This window comes from Protopterus annectens, chromosome 8.part0, assembly GCF_019279795.1.
Source record: "Protopterus annectens isolate FY-2018-M chromosome 8.part0, PAN1.0, whole genome shotgun sequence".
Classification (NCBI taxonomy): Eukaryota; Metazoa; Chordata; order Ceratodontiformes; family Protopteridae; genus Protopterus; species Protopterus annectens.
This window is the reverse complement of record NC_056741.1, coordinates 336,702,705-336,721,875: the sequence shown is the minus strand read 5'-3', so window position 1 is coordinate 336,721,875 and position 19,171 is coordinate 336,702,705. Positions and strand designations below refer to the sequence as shown.

The window sequence follows — 19,171 nt, the reverse complement described above, 5'->3', positions numbered from 1 at the left end:
GGAATAGCAATGGAACACAATTTGTGACATTGTTACTGGTCTCCAGAGTAAAGGACCATTGTGCAGATGCTGCAGTATGGGTTCACTAGCCAGAGATGTGGGTGGAGAATGACTGGAGAGCTTCAGTACTCTGTTGTTATTAGGGAATGGGGATTATACCACAGCTACCTCCTGACATGAGGGTGTGGGAAACAGGAAGGGTTGTGATGGAATTCTGCAGGAGTGTGGCACATTGGAAAAGCTTAACAATACACAGGTCATAAACAGGTGGAGAGAGGGACTGCATAACTATAAGGCATTTATTATTCAATGTGGCAGCCTCATAACTACCTGCTGATACGAGGTGGGAAGCACAGGGGGGTTATGATACAGTTCTGCAGGAGTTTGGCTCATGGGATCTAATAAGGTACACATGTCATTAATAGGTGGAGAGAGTAGTTGGATAACTCATCATCATCATGAACCCCTTTTTTTCACATTTTCTACATGGGATAGGGGTTTCATGTCAACTGTTGCCAACTCTGTCTATTCAATGCTGCTTTCCTACCTTCTTCGACACTGATGACTGACTGTTCTTCTCTGACACAATCCATCCACCTTTTTGCTGGATGTCTTCATTTTCTCTTACCTTCATTCTGTCTGTCCCAAATCTTCTTCATCAGATTGTCTTCTGCTTTTCAGCACATGTTCCCAAACCACCATAATCTGTTCTTTTTGATTTTTTTTCTGGAATTGGAGCTACTTCGGCTTCTGCTCTTGTGTCCCCATTTCTTCATCTGTCCCATAGTTTGCATTCAACCACCCTTCTCCAGCACTTCACCTCCATCACCTCTGGCTTCCTCAACTGCTCTGCTTTACTGCCCAGGCTTCTTTACCATATAGTAGTACTGGTCACACCACTGTTTTATACACCTTACATCTTCTTTGACATTCTTCTGTCATTCACTACCCCTGACACTGTGCCAGTTGGCTGCAGCCCCTCTGATTCTAGCTTTGACCTCCTCATTCATACCTCCCTTATCTTCAACCACCCCTCCTAGATACTTGAAGCTGTTAACTCATTCCTCTATTTTCCCTTCTATATCTGTTCTTAGCTTCTGATTTCCCCCATTAGCTGTAATTACAACTGCCTTATCTGTACTCATCACATGTGCCTTCAGTTTTGCATTCCACTCTCCTGTCCTTTGCTGAAGTTCTTGCTAACAGTCTGACTGGATAACTATGAGACATTTACTTTTCAGTAATGTGGCTTCATAGCTACCTGCTGGCAGGGACTGGATGGGGTTTATAAACATGGGGATGAATCCAGATTTGTATATTCAGCCAATGGACAAAGGTGGTACAATTGTGATTGACAGAGCAGCATACTTTGAAGCTAGGAGACGTATGCTTAATGATACAAGTCCCTGTTTGTTGGTATCTAGAATAAATGTAGACAAAATGATTAAGCATGTTCATGCATCTCTTTATGGTTCTGTTATGTCTGGACTTCTTACTCAGGAACACTCCATTTGTTTGTAAGAGATCCTGTGGTTCCTGTAATACATGTTTTTTCCAAGATCCGTAAGAGTTTAATCAGTCCCCCGATGCGACCTATAGTATCTGGACATGGGTGGGTGACAAAGCCTTTATCTATTTTTTTGGAAAAAAGCTATAAGACCTGTGGTTGAAACTGCCCCCTGCATCCTTAAGAGACACTGAGCATTTTTTGTGCAATCTTTCACAGTGTGTTGATGAATCAGGTAATATTGCAGGTTGCTGTTTGGTAACTTTGGATGTTTGCACGTTGTTTACTTCAATACCCAATGAAGGTGATGTTGATATGATCAGAGTATATCTTACAGATAAGACTGATCTTGACAACTCTGATATGCTCTGATATGCTTTTTGCTAGATCTTATCATTCAGAATAACATTTTTTTGTTTGCTGAATTTTTTTCCTGCAGAAGATAGGGGTAGCTTTTTGCTAGATTTTTATCACAGAGAATAACATTTTTTTGTTTGATGATGTTTTTTCCTGCAGAAGACAGGAGTAGCAATGAGCACCCCATGTGCAAACACTTATGTCTAGTTAGGAGGAAAACCATATATTGCACAACAATGCATTTTCTTGCTTCATTCAATACTATAAGAATTTTGTTGATGATGTCTTCCTGTTATGGAGTGGTACATTGGAAAGATTGAATTAATTTATTGAATATTTGAATGAGATCACCTTCTTTCTCAGGCAGTGGGGTACCTAGCGGGGGGGTGAGAGGGGCGGTACTTTTTGGGGACTGTCACATTTAGTAAGAACACCCATGCTATTTGAAATATTGTGTTTATGAGTGTTCAACTTCTTCCTGTCTGATTGCTGCTTCAGGTAAGGGAATTTAGTTTGGTGTGTGTGTGTGTGTGTGTGTGTGTGTGTGTGTGTGTGTGTGTGTGTGTGTGTGTGTGTGTTTTAAATGCCCCAGTTAGGTCTACCTGGTGGTTACTGTTACTCAGGCTCAAACTCTGTACCTTACGTACAAGGAGCAAGAGCTTGAATTCTCTACCCATACCACCACTTGTTTATGATTCAAGGAGTTGAGTCAATAGCTCTCAGCTGTCCAGATTTTCACAGAATGTTTAGCTTATACTTTTGGTCTGTTCCTCTTAAAATCTGTGGTTTTCTGACAAATCAGTGAGAACTGAATTAATTAAATAATGATAACCATTTAAGTTTCAGTTTTCCTTTCTGTCAGGAAACACATGGCAACACAAAACATTTTATTCTAGAAACGTTCTAAGATTATACAAACAATGTTTAAAATGTGTCTCTGGTTTTTGGCCTTTGTCCTCCACCCAATAAATGTTGGCTTTTTTTCCAGATTTCTTGTGCTGCAAAGTTGAGAGAGAGATAGTTGAGTGTCAAGTGGGTTTTACAAGGAGCTGAGAGCTTCAGAAGAGTAGTTTAGTGCTTCTTATGCACAGCTGGTTTGCATTGTCAGTAGCACAACAGGTAGTATGCTTGCTTTTGATGTAGAAGGCTGTGGGTTCTGTTCCCACAGTATGTAGATTGATTGCTGATACTGTACTGTGTTGTACTTTAAAGGGGGCTGGATGCTGCAGTTCTAAGAATGTTGTCTCCTTTGGAAGAGATACCTAATAATTATGAATCTGTTATCAGTTTGCCATTCATTCCCTATTGCAATATTACCAGCTTATTTTCTAATGAAACATAATCAATTTATTATTTAAGGGCAACAGGCACTTTATTTGTAGAAGAAACAATGAAATATAAAGTTGTTTGCTAGCAGCAACCTCTTCATTAGTTACAGATCTCTTTAATGTGGAATTATTTAGATGACTTTTACCTCTGCAGAGTTTGTGCATATTTACTGATATTGGTGGATTGTAATGACAGAGGTTTGTGTAGGCTTTTATGATACAAATGTTCTGAATTGGGCAGTTTTGTCATTATTGGTTCATACATTTTGTTTCATTGCTTACTGGAAAAATGTTAAAAACAGTAAATTTAAAACACACAACAAATGTGCTGTATTATACAAGGAATATCGTTTAATACAATCAGGAAGGTGAATCAAAGAACACATGTAAGTTTGCATGGGCTTAAATATGTCTGCAAGGGGCCTATGATTTGAAAACAGCTCAAAGGTAAACATTATTTGCCACTGGCCAGATGCATTTTCTTTGAATGTGGGTTTCAATGAATGTGAGTTTCAAGGGCAGAGAAAAATAAAAGTTTTAAATGAAATCCAAATAATCATTGTAGACGTAAAACATAAAGCAGTATGCACATTAGTGTTTATGGTAAATGGGGATAAATAGCTAAGTAATGGGACTCTGGAATGGCTGCGAGGGGGAAGGATGTGTATGGGGAAAGGAACCATTTGACCATGATTTTGTGAGGGGGGAGTGTCAAACTCAAAAACAGCCCTGGGCAGCACAAAGTCTAGCTACACCACTGTTCTCAGGTTTACTTCTACAAAGTTGCATGTTAGCATAGATCTCTTGATGCTCGCCTGACCATTAATGAGAATGGTGGACTTGATACTGAACTGTATCGCAAGGAGTGCCGGAGGAATAGCCTGCTGCATTGGTCCAGTGTGCGCTCTACCCATGTATACCCCAATGTCCTTAAAGGTCAGTTTCCGAGAATTTCCAGGCTGCGTACGGATGAGGCCGAATTCCGAACTGCCTCTGAGGATTTGAAAAGCTATTTTATTAGTAGAGGAGAGCGGCAAAGAGAAGTACAAAGAGGGATGACTGAGAGGTTGGCACTCAGGTCTACAGATGGGACCCCTTCTTTCAGAAGGAGAGATGGACAGAGATCATATCATGCAAGGCAGAATATCGCTAGTGACAACAATGTGCGTGTGACTTTGACTTTCTCTAGTAACATCAGTAGGGTATGTGATATTATTCAAATGAGCTAGTCAATTTTTCAGAAAGATGAGTGCATTAGAGAAGCAGTAGGCAACAAACTTAGTTTCTGCTTCAAGAATGCTATGCCTCTGAAGAGACAGTTATACTACGGTCCTAGTTTGGACAATAGCAGCAGTCCTCTTAGATCTTACAGGGTTGGGATCTTTCCTTGTTTGTCATGTAAAGCATGTAGTCATATTTCAAGTGCCAAAAATTTTCAGCACCCTTTGACTTGTTTCCCTTTTAGTCCCAGGCTGTATGCCGATTGTAGAAGTAGTGATTTGGTGTACCTGGCAGTCTGTAGTAAATGCCCTCACTTCTATGTGGGGAAAACTAGCAGGCCTTTTAAAGAAATAATCTTGAAGCATATGAGTGATATTTGGCTTAAGAATATGATGAATGGGCTTATGAAACATGGTTCTATGAATCCAGGGTATACTTTTTCATTTTTGGTTTTACAGCTGTTGAAGAAGAATAAGATGGCAGGTAAAATTGTTCATAGTACTGAACTGGCAGTGATGAAGTGGATCATGAGGCTGGAAGTGGAAAAGACTCCTGGGCTTAATGGGACTGTACATTTAAGACTTGCATTACATTCACATCACCTGTTTCATTGATATATTCCTTGCATTTTCTGATTGGATAGCTTTTATTGAATGGAATGTGTGTTTCTGTTTAAAGTGCTGCCTTATAGCTTGTGATTCTAGATCTGAAGAAGAGCATAATGCTTGAAAGCGCTTATCTGTTTTATCTTTTTTATTAAACATTTTGTGTGTTCTTAAACTGGATTTGGCCATGCTAGTTGGACTATCCACTTTAAGGACATGATGGTTGCTTCTTTACTTTGTTGTTTAAAGATGTTGTCTTCTTTATCCCAAGGTAATGTGTGCTTTAGGCTATAGTTGAAGCTTTTTTTTTTAATTACACCCTTTTCAGCTGTGACTTGTCTCACAAGAAGAAAAGTAAGTATGTGGACATTGTCATTTAGCCCATCAAGCAGCATGGTTTTAGGAGGTGGGAGAAAACTCACTCAGACACAAAGACAATTTGCAAACTCCACAAGATGACCAGAAGTCAGAACTGAACACCAGACGCTGGAGCTGTGAGGAAGGGATCCTACCACTGATCCACACTGCTGAGTCTAAAACTGTTGGGATGAAAACCAATACATCTAAATATGAGGTTATGGGTCTTTTTACTCCCTACAGCTGACTGGGGAGCAGCTATTCCAAGTTGAAGTGGTAAAGTATCTAGGGATTTTGGTCATTAGTGGAGGGGTCAGGAGACTGGGTGGTTATGGTGTTATTAATACTGCATTATTTGCACTGGACATTAGTGTTAAAGGCAAAGCTCAATCAAAGGATGAAGCTGTCTTTCTGCATGTTACATTGTATTCACTATCTTTGGATAGTGACTGAAAGGATGAGCTCATGGATACAAGTGGAGGAAATGAAGAGCCCTTACAGGACTCAACTGACTTTCTGGGATCAAGTAAGGAGCACATCAACTTCTTTGCTCAAGAATTCTGAACAAAGCCAACAATGACTGGGGGCAAATTCCAAAAGTCAGAGAGAATTTTTAATTATTATTATTATTCACTTACAAATATTAATATAACAGGTTTTGCATCAGTATGCATTTTATCAACTAAAAGTGTAAGAATCGAATGCATGGCATTACTTACTAATTGTAATTCTCAATAATTTGACATTTTATGAGGGGCATGGCAAAACTATGAGATAAAATAAGGGGCAGTTGAAAGGTATGGAACTTCTAATTTGTTGGACTCACAGTGGTCATTAAAAGTGATTTGGGAAACTAGTGAGGTTGTTTTCTGGGTGATTCCCAAAGGATTTACACCAGGCACAGCCCAATGGGAGGAAGTAAGAACATGTGTCTCTCACACACACAGACACACACACACACACACACACACACACACACACACACACACACACACACCATTCATTATCATTCCCTCAGAGTGATTCTGTAAAGTGAAATGTGTCAATAAGTATGAAACATGCTAACAGTGGTGCAGGTATGTTTCCTTGTTTTACCTTTATGGGAATGTGTTGTGAAATGAGAATTAATTTATGGTGTGTTTCATCAATAACATTCAAGGCACTAACAGCAGTGAGAAAATTACATACTACAGTCAGTATATTAAATATTATTGAAAATATATTAAACAACCTCCATTCAGCACTTTGCAGAATATAAATGGTCAAATGTCTTCTGGAACAACACTAAAAGTGTATGAAGGGATCAGAGATGCTTTAACAAAATGGCAAAAAAGCAAAGATCTTTGTTACTCATACACAGCAATGTTAAAGTATATTGTATTGTTTAAAACTATTAAGCAATTTATTTTCTATGCAGACAGTAAAAAGAAAAAGAAACACCCATTTTAAACAAGTTATTGCAACATGTCTTTTATTTAAAAAAGGCATTTTGGCATGCTTTATTTTGCAAAATCCAGAATATCCTTTCCTTTTGAAAATGAACTTCCCCTTTTGGAAAATGCTTGATGTTATAAATGACCTAAAGGTAAACTGCTCTTATCCCCAGCACCGTACTAAGCAGTAGTTACACATGCAAGGCTGTTGTTCTTTATTACTTTGGCATGTTCTCAGGTTCACATCTTAAAACTTCTAGTCATTTCTTGAACAAAATAATTTACTGGAACACATCGTCCAACAAATAATTCCTGCTGTTTTACAAGCTACAGATGCATCTCATAACAACTTCCCTACCACCACCACTCCCATTTTATAAATTCTTTTCACAGGCACATACTTCCAATCCAATTTCTTAAATCCAAGGAATCTATTTTTTAAACTTCAACATTAACTTTTTATTAGTCGTTAAAATGATTGTTGTCACTACTACTCATTAAAATGGCTATTGCCTAACTTGTTGTCCAACTTGTCGAAGTCTCACAGTTACTTAGTTTATGTAACATTTCCTGTGACAAAAATATTCTATGTTGCACGATATAACCCTTTTCAGAAATGTACTAATTTTTGTTCCATTACTGAAACTTGCATCAGAACTATAATCTTTCTTTGTCCTTTTTAGTATATAATTTGTTAGCTTCTTTTTGTTGCAGTCATTATTCATGACATATGTGCTATTAGTTGATTGTGCGTGAGTTGCATATGTAGAAAAAAATGTGTCAATGAGCCGCAAAGCAAAAAAAAAAATACAAGGTGGAAAAACATCTGCTGACCAACAACTCTATAGTATTATACAATCTCTTGCAAAGGGTGACAGTGCAGAGGATTACAGCTATGAGCTGTAAAAAAGGTGCTTCCTATGATCCAGGGTTTGATTCTTTCCCCTATGTGTGACCATGTGCAAGTCACTTAATGAAACAGTGACTATGGGAAGCTGGGTTAGACTCCTCAATGGTGTCCTGAGCTGCAAACCTAGTAACTTCCTATGAAGCTAAAATGTTTGGCATTTTATTTATACTTCCATAACTTTTATAATTGCATTATCCCAACGGTGCATCTAACTAGCAGGTCATGTCTGTATGACAATGATTCCCATTTTCTGAGTTGGAATTATACAGCAGTTATATTATAATTGCATAAGGTAATTCACAGGCCCTTTACAGCTTCAAAGTGTGTCTTCCATACATATAGAATAGTGAATTCATACCCATCCTTAGTAAAATATTTTTATATTGTCTTGAATGATGTGTATAGCAAGACAATAGATTATAATTTCAAGGAACTTATTACATCATTCAATCCAAGATATAATAATATTTGTAACATTTTTTTAATGGATAAGCATTCATTGTTTTTTGCAGACTGTGATTGTCTCATCAGTTGCTACTGTGTTGTGTGTATCTTGCAATGGACTTCTGCCACAAGCCCATCTTATTATGTGCTGTTTTCATGCCCTCTAGTGCAGCCATTGTTAGCAACTTTTTTATTACATTTCATCTAACTTTTACAAGATGGCTGTTTGGGAGGACACTTATATAATTAAGGAACCCTTGTATGAGCCTTAAAGTAGCTGGCCTTGGAATGTTTTGGTGGCAGTACCTACCTTATAGTCTAGGAAGAGGGGGCATAGCTAGTAAATCTGTGTCAGCCTTTCCAAGGTGTGTGTGTGTGTGTGTGTGTGTGTGTGTGTGTGTGTGTGTGTGTGTGTGTGTGTGTGTGTGTGTGTGTGTGTGTGTGTGTGTGTGTGTGTGTGAAAATCAAATCTCAAAACCTACTTGGAGCAGGGACACAGGGCACTGGTTTCATAGAGAGGGAGGTGAATGATTTGGCTTGTAACACTTGACTGAGGACTCAACTCTACAGCTGTGCCAGTGGGAGGTCTTACTGGGGGCCTGGAGAGAGACAGAGAGGGAAACCCAGCCCCCAGCCTGATTGTGTTCATGGTGTGGTTTTAAGGGAAATTGTTCTTGGTGCAGAAAGCTGCATCTGGAAATACTGGGTGTATCTATTTTTGTTCCAAGTGAATTTCCCTCACTCGTGTCTGTAGTGAGGATTCAGGCTCCTTGATTACTGGTTCAGAGGAGGGATGCCACACCAGGTATGGGATATTCATACCCCTTTTTTTGGGGGGATATACATAATGGCCCTGATGGCTCTAAGTTGACTTTGTACTGCATATAAATTTGAAATTAAGGATTTGTATAGTTGCAAGCCACTTTTACTTACAAGGAGCAGGCAAGAGTTGCATAAGGTGGTAGACATGGTGTAACCATCATTCTTATATGTGCAATTCTGGGATTTAAAAAAATGTAGATTTAGAAAAATTTTATAAACATAATTGATTTTTGACGTCTAAGAAACAATACTGTATAATGTTTATATCCCTTTTGGATGAAGAAAAAATGAAGATCAAAGTTTACCTTCATACCCACTGAACTAAATAATTGTTCCTATAAGGGAAAAATTCATTTTTTTTAAATATAAAAATGTTAAAAAGTTATGTATGGGACTGAAAGCTCACCCAGTATTGTATGCCTTGCTGAAAATTTATAAATGACTTTGTATACCTCCAGGGCATCCTATAATGTCATTCATTAACACTTACTGGGTAGGTAAACTGCCAAATACTGTGTTTAAGGCCTTCTGAATAAGTTGCAATATAATTTAAAGGATTCTGCTTATATATTTGACAGACTGAGGAATATTACTTGGTGTAACTTCCATTGGGCTCTAGTGGACATTGTTAGCGTTTAATGAAAAGAAAAAGAGCAAGAAAGCTTATATAACTTAATTGTGTTATCTTTATTTTTAGTAATTATAAGTGTTTGATAATAAAATAGTGATAATAACAACCCATTTATAACTGGAACATTTCAGAAATGTTGTTAACTAAGAAATGGTAGCTTTGAGCTACTGCATCTGCCATTGACTATGGTGACCCTAAATCCTAGGTACATGGTCGTAGTAGCTGTTTCCAAAGGGATCTCAATGTCACCTGGGTGGGACATTCTGCCGAAAAAAAAACAAGCTACACTGTTCCCAGTTTTTAAGATACTGAGTCTATAAAACCTGTACAAGGTTTCTTGTAGTGAAGAAGGACCCATGTCTATTTTTCTACAAAAATAATGCAGTCATTCACATAGAACAGAGCTTTTAGAAGAGTAGGTATAACCTAGTGCATCTGGTGTCGGCCAAGTACAGTTAATCCACTGATTGCATGGCTAAGCAACCAAGTACAGTTAATACATTGATTTCATAGTTAAGTGTACAACAGGTAGAGCAAAGGGAACAGTCAATGTTCTTGTTCTTTTATCAATCAACTGAGAAGGCTTTATTGAAACCATTATTTAAACACATTCTGCTGGTTTGATTGTTGTATAATATACAAAGCCACTTGCTCTATTTCCCTCAAAAACAAAAGTTTAGAATATTTGCATGTATGGACATTTGAATAACTCAAGGGCATTTGCAAAGTCAGGTTGCAGGTGGCCTGCATGAGGATTATTTGTTAGAGAATGACAACAGAAGATCTGGCATGTACATAAATGGAGCATGGCTGCCCCTCACATTTTTAAATCCAATTTGAGTCAGGGACATTAGGTGTCACAACACTCCGCCCCACACGCTCCAGAGACCTCAACCTCATTACCACAATCAACAGAACATGCTGGAGGAGGTTCATAACCCAGAGACTGCTCATGCTCAGGTATAGACTTCCCATACATGTCAAGCAGAGCATCTCACTGGCCCTCTTCAAGAGAAATCTTGATGAGTGGATGGGAAATAGAAAGTTTACCACGGAGATCACTCCAGTGGCTCTACTTGATAGAGGCACTGGAAATTAATGTCAGGCAGCACAATGCCAGGGCACTTCTATGGGCTAGGCTTGTAAAGGCTCCAGGGTCATTAGCCTAGTACACACCTATGAACCTACAAAGTAAGGTATATGGATAAAAATGAGAGCACAATTTATCCATGTGATGTGCCTAGGCATCTCAGGCATTGAATAACCTATATTTGGTTTAAGAAGAAGAAGAATTGCAGCAAGTTCAGAATTGAGGCAGAAGGCCTTCTTTTTATGAGGTTTATCTGTAAGTGGCAAGAAGTAGTTTTTTTTTTTTTCATTTATGGCAGCATTATTTTGCAGAACTGTACTGAGTACCCATCTGGTCCCAATAAACTAGAAACACATTCCACTTAGCAAACTTAGGGAGTCACTGCAGCCTTTTCTTAAAATGAGCACTTTCATTCTTTATTAATACACTAAGAATTCCATCAGATAAATGTAATGTAACACATACCAGGTTTAAAAATGGTGCCCAACAGATTACATCAAACATTCAGTCCCCTTTTCCCCAGCATTTAAAGTGACATGTCAATACAAATCAAAATAACAAATCAAACTAGTGAATGTAAAACATAAACTTGTAGTTTTCCACGATCACATTGAAATTCTTTGTACTAGTAAAAAGCATTTCATGTTGACAGCTTCATTTAAACCAGGATATTTATCCAAATTCAGTCTAATTTGCCATTTTGACTCTTGGCATGCTAAAAGCATATTACACTTGCCAGAGAAGTCCCTCATGTCAACAGAATCTAGCACAAAGAAGTGGATTTTTTAATAATCGTCACACTGCAAAGTATATATCGCTAGGGCATTACTAGTGTCCCCTTCTCTTATTGTTAATGAATGTTCATAAATTCTACAACACAGCTTCCTAATAGTTTTTCCAACATAAAAGCAGGGACATGAATCACAGTGAGCTAAATAAACAACCCCCGTCGAGCCACAGTTGTACCTTTGGTATGCAAAAATATTCATATTTATTTATTTTTATTTATTTTATTTTATTTTACATTTGTTGACTGGGAGAATCCGACTGGATACATGCCCATTTTCAGCGGAGGCCCGTGGAGAAAAGCTTCACAAAATATTAACAAACAAGTAAGATATTTATATATGCCAAGCAAATTTTGCAGAAAAACACATGATTTTACAAGATTGCATAGGATTACAGAATCAAAGTACAATATTCTTTGGAATTAGAAGATTTGTCTAAATACCATGGTTTAAAAAGTTTAAAAGTAGGATAGTACATGGGATGTCCTCAATTCTAGATAACATTGCTTGAAACAAGCATAAGTAGGATAGGTTTGAGAGAAAAAAGTTAGAGTTTGTTTTGTGGGTAGAGGATGGGTTAGGAATGGTATATGTTCCCATCTGGACTGTTGGAAAGGTGTTAGGAGGTAAAGCACCTTATGGGAGATTGTGGTTCTTACTACAAGGAATAGAAGTGAGAGGAAGAAAGTGAGCGGGTGGTAGGGTGAGTCTAGTAGGAGGTCAACCTGGGGGGTGGCAACTGCCTTTCAGTGTGAGTAATAGGTGTCCTTTTAGAAGTTTTTTGACTGTTACCATTGAGTTGGCAGAGGTAATGACTGAAGGCAGTGAGTTCCACATTTTACCTATGTAGTTTAAATGACTAATGAAAATACTCTTCTTCAACGGATTTCTTCTGCTTTTCTGAACATCTGCCTAAACCACCATAATCTATTCTTTTTGACTTTTTCTGCAACTGGAGCTACTTTGGCTTCTGCTCTGTTGTCTACATTTCTTCGTCTGTCCCATAGTGTACATCCCATAGTCCATGTTAGGCACTTCATCTCCATCACCTCTATCTTCCTCAGCTGCTCTGCCTTTACTGCCCAGGTTTCTGTACCAGTCAGTAGTGCTGTTCACAGCACTGTTTTGTACACCTTACTTTTCAGCTTCTTTGGCATTCTTCTGTCACACACTGCACCTGACACTCTGTGGTCTTTGGCTGTGGCCCATCTGATTCTAGCTTTGACCACCTCATTCAGACTTCTCTTCTTCTCAACCCCCCCCCCCCCGATACTTGAAGCTGTTAACCAGTTCCATTATTTTCATTGTCCTTTGCTGAAGTTGTTGCTCAGCAACTTTGTTGATCTGTCCCCTCTGACCTGTTTGCTAATGTAGTCCATCACCAGTATAAACAGTGGTCCCAGAGCTGTACCCTAATACATAGTTCGTACTTGAGTCACTGGGTCCTTGTACATAGCCTGCACTAATCTGACTAATGTTTCTGGTACTTTAAACCACTGTAGAACTGCCCAAATCAGCTTCCTAGGGACCTTGCCATATGCTTTCTCCACGTCTAGGAAGGCCCATTCGGAATACTTCCCCCTTTCTAGCTCCTTTCAAGCTTCTTCCCAACTATGTGTGTCACTGCAAAAATCAGGTCAGTTGTGCTGCATCTTGATCTGAATCTGAAATGCTCAGCTCCCATCTTACTTTCTATTACTGTATGTACTTGTTTATCAGTCACTCTCTCCAGAACTTTCATGCAGTGTGACAGAAGTTTGATACCACTGTACTGTCCACAATCATCTGAGATACATCTTTCTCTCCACACTGCTATGAGTACCGTCAGGAGCCGTTTCCCCCTATCTCACCCAACATCGTCATCATATCTGCCTTGACCTCACCTGAGCCTGCTGCTTTCCCTGACTTCATTTTCCTCAGTACTTTTATTACCTTTTTTTTTGGATGGGCTCCTCTTCTTCTTTCAACATAGGCAATGTGTGGGACAGCACAGGTTCTCTGGTATTTTCTTCATTCAGAAGCTGCTGAAAGTACTTCTTCCATCTGACTTTGATTGCCTTTGGACTAGTGAGTAGTTTGTTATTGGCATCCCTTATGAAGGGTGGCAGACTATCTTCTTTATCTTTCTGTCTTTGTCCTGCAACCTATAGTGTTTCTTTGGCCATCTACTGACTCACTTTCCAGAGGGTGGTAGAGTGCCTCTGATGCCCTGTCCTTTGCTATTGCAATTCTACTCTTAACATCTTTGTTAGAATAGATAAATAAATATCTTTAGGCTCATTATAATTTTTTTCACCACTTCACCAGCTGCTTCCTAATGTTGATAATGATCACAGCAAGTACCCAAAAGACTCACTTAAAAACTTACACCAGTGAAGTACGTGTGTTAAAATGGTGTGTGCATTTTCTGTTACTGTTTGGCCGTAAGGATGTCTAAGGCTGTAAACATCACCTCATTTCTTCCAGCCACAAAATTGGAAGGTACACAATCATATAAAACACATTACCACATGGTTACATTGTTTGTTATTGCTTACTTTAAAGTGTAGTAGTTATAATAAGTTATTATATAATAATGCATTCCTATTTCTTTTATCTGTGATGTAATGAGAGAGGGAAGGTTATCATAAAAGAATGCAAATATAGGAACTGCTGATGAAATAAGATCAGTGTCTAAAGTATGAGTCTGTAAGCACGCTGTACATCACCTACCCATCTTCTTTATGAATGAATTAAAATAAAAATAAAGCAACGAACTGACCACGGCTGTTTGAATTCACCGAGCCGTGGTCATTTTGCTGCTTTATTTTTATTTTAATTCTGCTCTGAGGTGTAAACCGGGCGTTTATCCAGTTTGGGGAATTTGTTTTGCATTCTTTATGAATGCGTCTGTAAGCACGCTGTACATCGCCTGCTCAGCTTCTTAATGAATGAGTCTGTAAGCATGCTGTACATCGCCTGCTCAGCTTCTTTATGAATGAGTCTGTAAGTACGCTGTACATCGCCTGCTCAACTTCTTTATGAATGAGTCTGTAAGCACGCTGTACATCGCCTGCTCAGCTTCTTTATGAATGAGTCTATAAGTACGCTGTACATCACCTACCCAGTTTCTTTATGAATGAGTCTGTAAGCATGCTGTATATTGTCTACTCAGGTTCTTTATTAATGGGTCTGTAAGCCCACTGTACATCGCCTACTCAGGTTTTTTATGAATGAGTCTGTAAGCACGCTGTACATAGCCTACTCAGGTTCTTTATGGATGAGTCTGTAAGTACACTGTACATAGCCTACTCAGGTTCTTTATGAATGAGTCTGTAAGCACGCTGTACATAGCCTACCCAGCTTCTTTATGGATTAGTCTGTAGGCACGCTGTACATTGCCTACTCAGCTTCTTTATGAATGAATCTGTAAGCATGCTGTACATAGCCTCCCCAAGTTCTTTATGAATGAGTCTGTAAGCACGCTGTACATCGCCTGCTCAGCTTCTTTATGAATGAGTCTATAAGTACGCTGTACATCACCTACCCAGTTTCTTTATGAATGAGTCTGTAAGCATGCTGTATATTGTCTACTCAGGTTCTTTATTAATGGTTCTGTAAGCCCACTGTACATCGCCTACTCAGGTTTTTTATGAATGAGTCTGTAAGCACGCTGTACATAGCCTACTCAGCTTCTTTATGAATGAGTCTGTAAGTACGCTGTACATAGCCTACTCAGCGTCTTTATGAATGAGTCTGTAAGTATGCTAAACATTGCCTCCTCAGCATCTTCTTGTCTAATTTCATCCCAATCTTTTCTTGATTGGCAACTACCCATGTATAAGTAACATGACATTCCCCAGACTACAGTGAGATTTATTCTTATTATACAATTAGCTTATATCAAAATCAGATTTATTTTACATAATTAAATTGCATTAAAATACAAAGTATGGCTCCAATAAACCCATATAATATCAGACTTCTTGACATGATGTGTGTAGAAACTCCAGAAAGTGCTGTCTGCACCATTTAGTTATGTAAGAGCTAAGTATTAGTTGCATTTACAGGGATTTTTTTCTGTTTACTTTGAATTTTTTATATTGTCAGACTTGGCATAGGATGTTTAATATTGTAATGCTTAGAGTGTTTGATACCATAATGTATTTTCTGTGCAATTTTTTTCTATAACTCAGACATGTTGCATCGCCAAGCAGCCGGTTCAGACTGTAGGCATTGGAGAACTATACCCCATCCTGGTTTTATACCAAACATCTATGAGTTGTAAAGCCCTTAGTTCACATCTTTGAGTCTGTTAATCCATCCTCCTCAATGAATGTCATTCATGTATTTGAGGATACCAAGTAAAAGACTGAGTGTGAAGTGGTTAAATGCATGTGTCTGAAATTTTTTTTTTCTCCTTGTATACTTTGTTGTTCCATATATCTGAAGTTATAGCAGAAAACCTGGAAACTACACCTTAATTGTTTTATGTTGCTGACCTGCAGATACTGTCTCCTAGGTATTTCTTAAGTATAGATAACAAATAAATAACAGACAAGTTATTTAATAAAAGAATGCATCTGCTGTTTTGTAGCATAACAAAAAGTACATTCTTAGCATTATTATTTATTCATTTGTTGATTGGTTAACCCACTTGACACATGATATTTATCAGAGATGACAAGCAGGCCCAGACTAGAAGAGTCACTTGCAACGAGTCAAACACTATGCAAATGACAACTAAAGGGCTGAAACCCAGGACTACAGAATGAAGCTTGATAGCAGCTCATAGCCTTAATTCTCTACATGGCTTCCAGACATTCCATGCATGTTGGTAGATGTTGTGTAATAAAGTAAAGGAAGGTGACTTTGCTAAATTGTTTAACTGCTTTTGTGTAGATATGGAATATTTAATCTTCTACTGGCATAGTATGGTAGACACAAAGGACAGCCTTTTAGCAACACTGATGATGGAATATGCTTGAATAAATTGCTCATAAAGTAAAAATGAGCCAGTGTGATTTTACTGTGCAAAGTAATTTATACTCTGTAAACTTATTTTATTATTTTCAGAATGGGGGACTTCCTGGTATTAACGCATATGCTGTCTCTGTTGGTGATTTCTGCACTTTGGAAAATAACATCATCACTGCATCCCCAGGACCCTAATGTCTGCATCAGCTGGGAAAGGTAAGAAACTGGTATTCTCTTTCAGAGATGTAGATTCATCAATGAGTCCTGAAATAAAAATAACTACCATTTGTAAGACATGCTTGAGTCGTAAGGTATTTGAAAAGGCAGTAAGTGAATGGCATCTGAAGAAAGCAGGAAAGTCCAAGGTCTTGATATAATGAGTAAAAAGGTCACACAGACAAAACAATCAGTTAAAAAACACAAAAAGAAAAATCTAGCAAAGCTACACACCCTAATGTTTATGGATATCAGTTGGGTACGACAATCCTGTGTTTCCAGATGTTAGTCAAACATTCCACTTTTGCTGTGCTGATGATGCCATAAGAAGGCAGAAACATGCATGTCCACAGCTAGTGAGATTTGGCTTTATTGGCCTGAAATTGTCCATAAATAGACTTAAAAGAAAAAGTCATGGACATTCAGAATTGCCATTTAGCTGAAACACCTGATATCCTTAAAGGGAATTTGCATATATCCCATGTTGCCTCTAATACAAGAGGTTTAAGGTATCACACAATAGAAAGTCTTGATATAGGTAAGAATCCCATGATCTCTGGTATAAAGACAATCCAATTATGTGGTAAGCACAGCAGTACCATTTTTTAAAGTAAAGCTAAGAGCCTCAATGCATATGAGAGAAAAGGAAAATCTCACATTCTGCAGGACCAGAAACAGCAGTGTCCAAGATAGCCAGAAGGTAAAAGGGTTCTTGGCGATTGTTAAGGTCAGATTTTCCTATGAATTCAACCAAAATCAGGATTCCCAATAAGGAATGTACTTCGTGACCTCTGAAAAATATAACATTTTCTCAGTCAGCCTTTTGATACAGGAGCACATTGTTTTCCTATGATACTGTAAACCCAATTCTGAACAGTGACCCATGTGCTAGGGTAACTGACAGTCGGAGTAAAGGTGCGAAATACAGCTTTAGGTAGGTGGGTGCTTGTCCTCTCACTCTTGCTTCTGCAGCATCTCAGGTGGGAACTGGAAAAGCTGTAACAGGGAAAGAGATATCTCATAAGCTTGATAAGCTTGAGTCAACCTATTTTCCAAGGTCATTGCATGCCTACCCATGGCTGTAAAGGATAAATGCAGTTAGGTTAAGGAAACAAGACCCCCAGACCCAAATCATAACAATCATTGCTGTCCTATCTTTTATCCCTCTTGGTGAATGACTCATTTGTAAATAGGGTTACTGTCAAAGGAGTGATGCCAGACTTTCAAAATGGCTGCATTGCAAAAAGCATTAAATCGTATTTTCATTTTTAGGATTCAGATTCAGATTCAGTTTTATTGAAGTGCAAATAAAATGAAGTAGTGATAAATAAAAAGCATTTTAAACACTATAGACAAACAGTAGGACTGTAAATTAAAAGCAAAAATAGTGATAAATTTAATTAAAAGATAAACTGAAATTAAACAAATAGATCATTAGCAGCCTCTTATAAAACTTGCAGCATGGGGGACTTTCTGACCCCACCAGTAGAAATTATTCCAAAGGCATAGTTCCTGATTAAAAAGGTGCACAGACCAGAATATTACACGTGGAGATCCAGTGGGGTTGTACAGGATGAGGATTTATTTCAGACAGAATGGACCCACACTGACCAGTGCAAGAAACTTAAAAGTAATTCAAGACGTTTTTTAACTTTCAGCTGTCCCTAAATGCTTAAAATGTCCCTGATTTTGCTTCATAGTTTGTCCTGTCATTCATAAAATTGTTGATAAATCACTGAGGACTGTAATCAGGCAATAAAGCCAAACATTACTTTTATACTACTTACTGTTGAGAAAATCTGCATGGATGCAAAATCGCAGGCTATATTTTTTATAGAATTAGAGTATTATTTAAAAAAGTGCCTCTCATTTTGGTCTTCTGCCCCCCCAACATTATTTTGGCTTTGTCTGTAATTCTTGAGCAAAAAAGTTGAGAGCTATGGGGAACTCAATACAGGCTTCAGATAACAGATATAAAATGTTCATAACATGAAGTACTGAAAGTAACAAGGCTGCAGAAGTACCAGTGAGTAATTAAGCTACAGAAGTACCAGTAATAACCAGATTGCAAAAGTATCATTAAGTAACCAGTATGCAAAGTATGGATAATCTGTAACTGATTGACTTCTGTACCTGAAAGCCCTAGGTGAAGGGAGATGCAGTAATCAAGATGACATGAGACCAAGGTATGCACCACCAACCATCAAGGGTCTGAAGCAGAAGAACACAAGAGAAATATGTAATTATGAGACCAAGGTATGCACGACCAACCCTCCAAGGGTCTGAAGCAGATGAATGCAAGAGAAATATGTGATGATGAGACCAAGGTATGCACGACCAACCCTCCAAGGGTCTGAAGCAGAAGAATGCAAGAGAAATACGTGATGCACGTATTGTTTTGCAAATGGAAACAAGATGACCAGGCAATAGAAAACATCTGCTCCCTAAGCATCTGTTGTCAAAGAGGATGCCAAGATTCCTCATCTATCCAACAACCTGTAGTTTC

At 38.3% G+C, this 19,171-nt stretch overlaps 1 protein-coding gene across 1 annotated transcript in view; it reads left to right on the top strand.

Moving 5' to 3' along the window:
* Positions 1 to 19,171, top strand: part of LOC122808226 (multiple epidermal growth factor-like domains protein 10) — a 693,858-nt gene that overhangs the window by 283,752 nt on the left and 390,935 nt on the right. Inside the window, exon 2 of the mRNA XM_044079188.1 lies at positions 16,549 to 16,665. Within this exon, the coding sequence (XP_043935123.1) occupies positions 16,550 to 16,665 (116 nt within the window). The 5' untranslated portion in view covers position 16,549. The remainder of the gene's footprint in view (positions 1 to 16,548; positions 16,666 to 19,171) is intronic.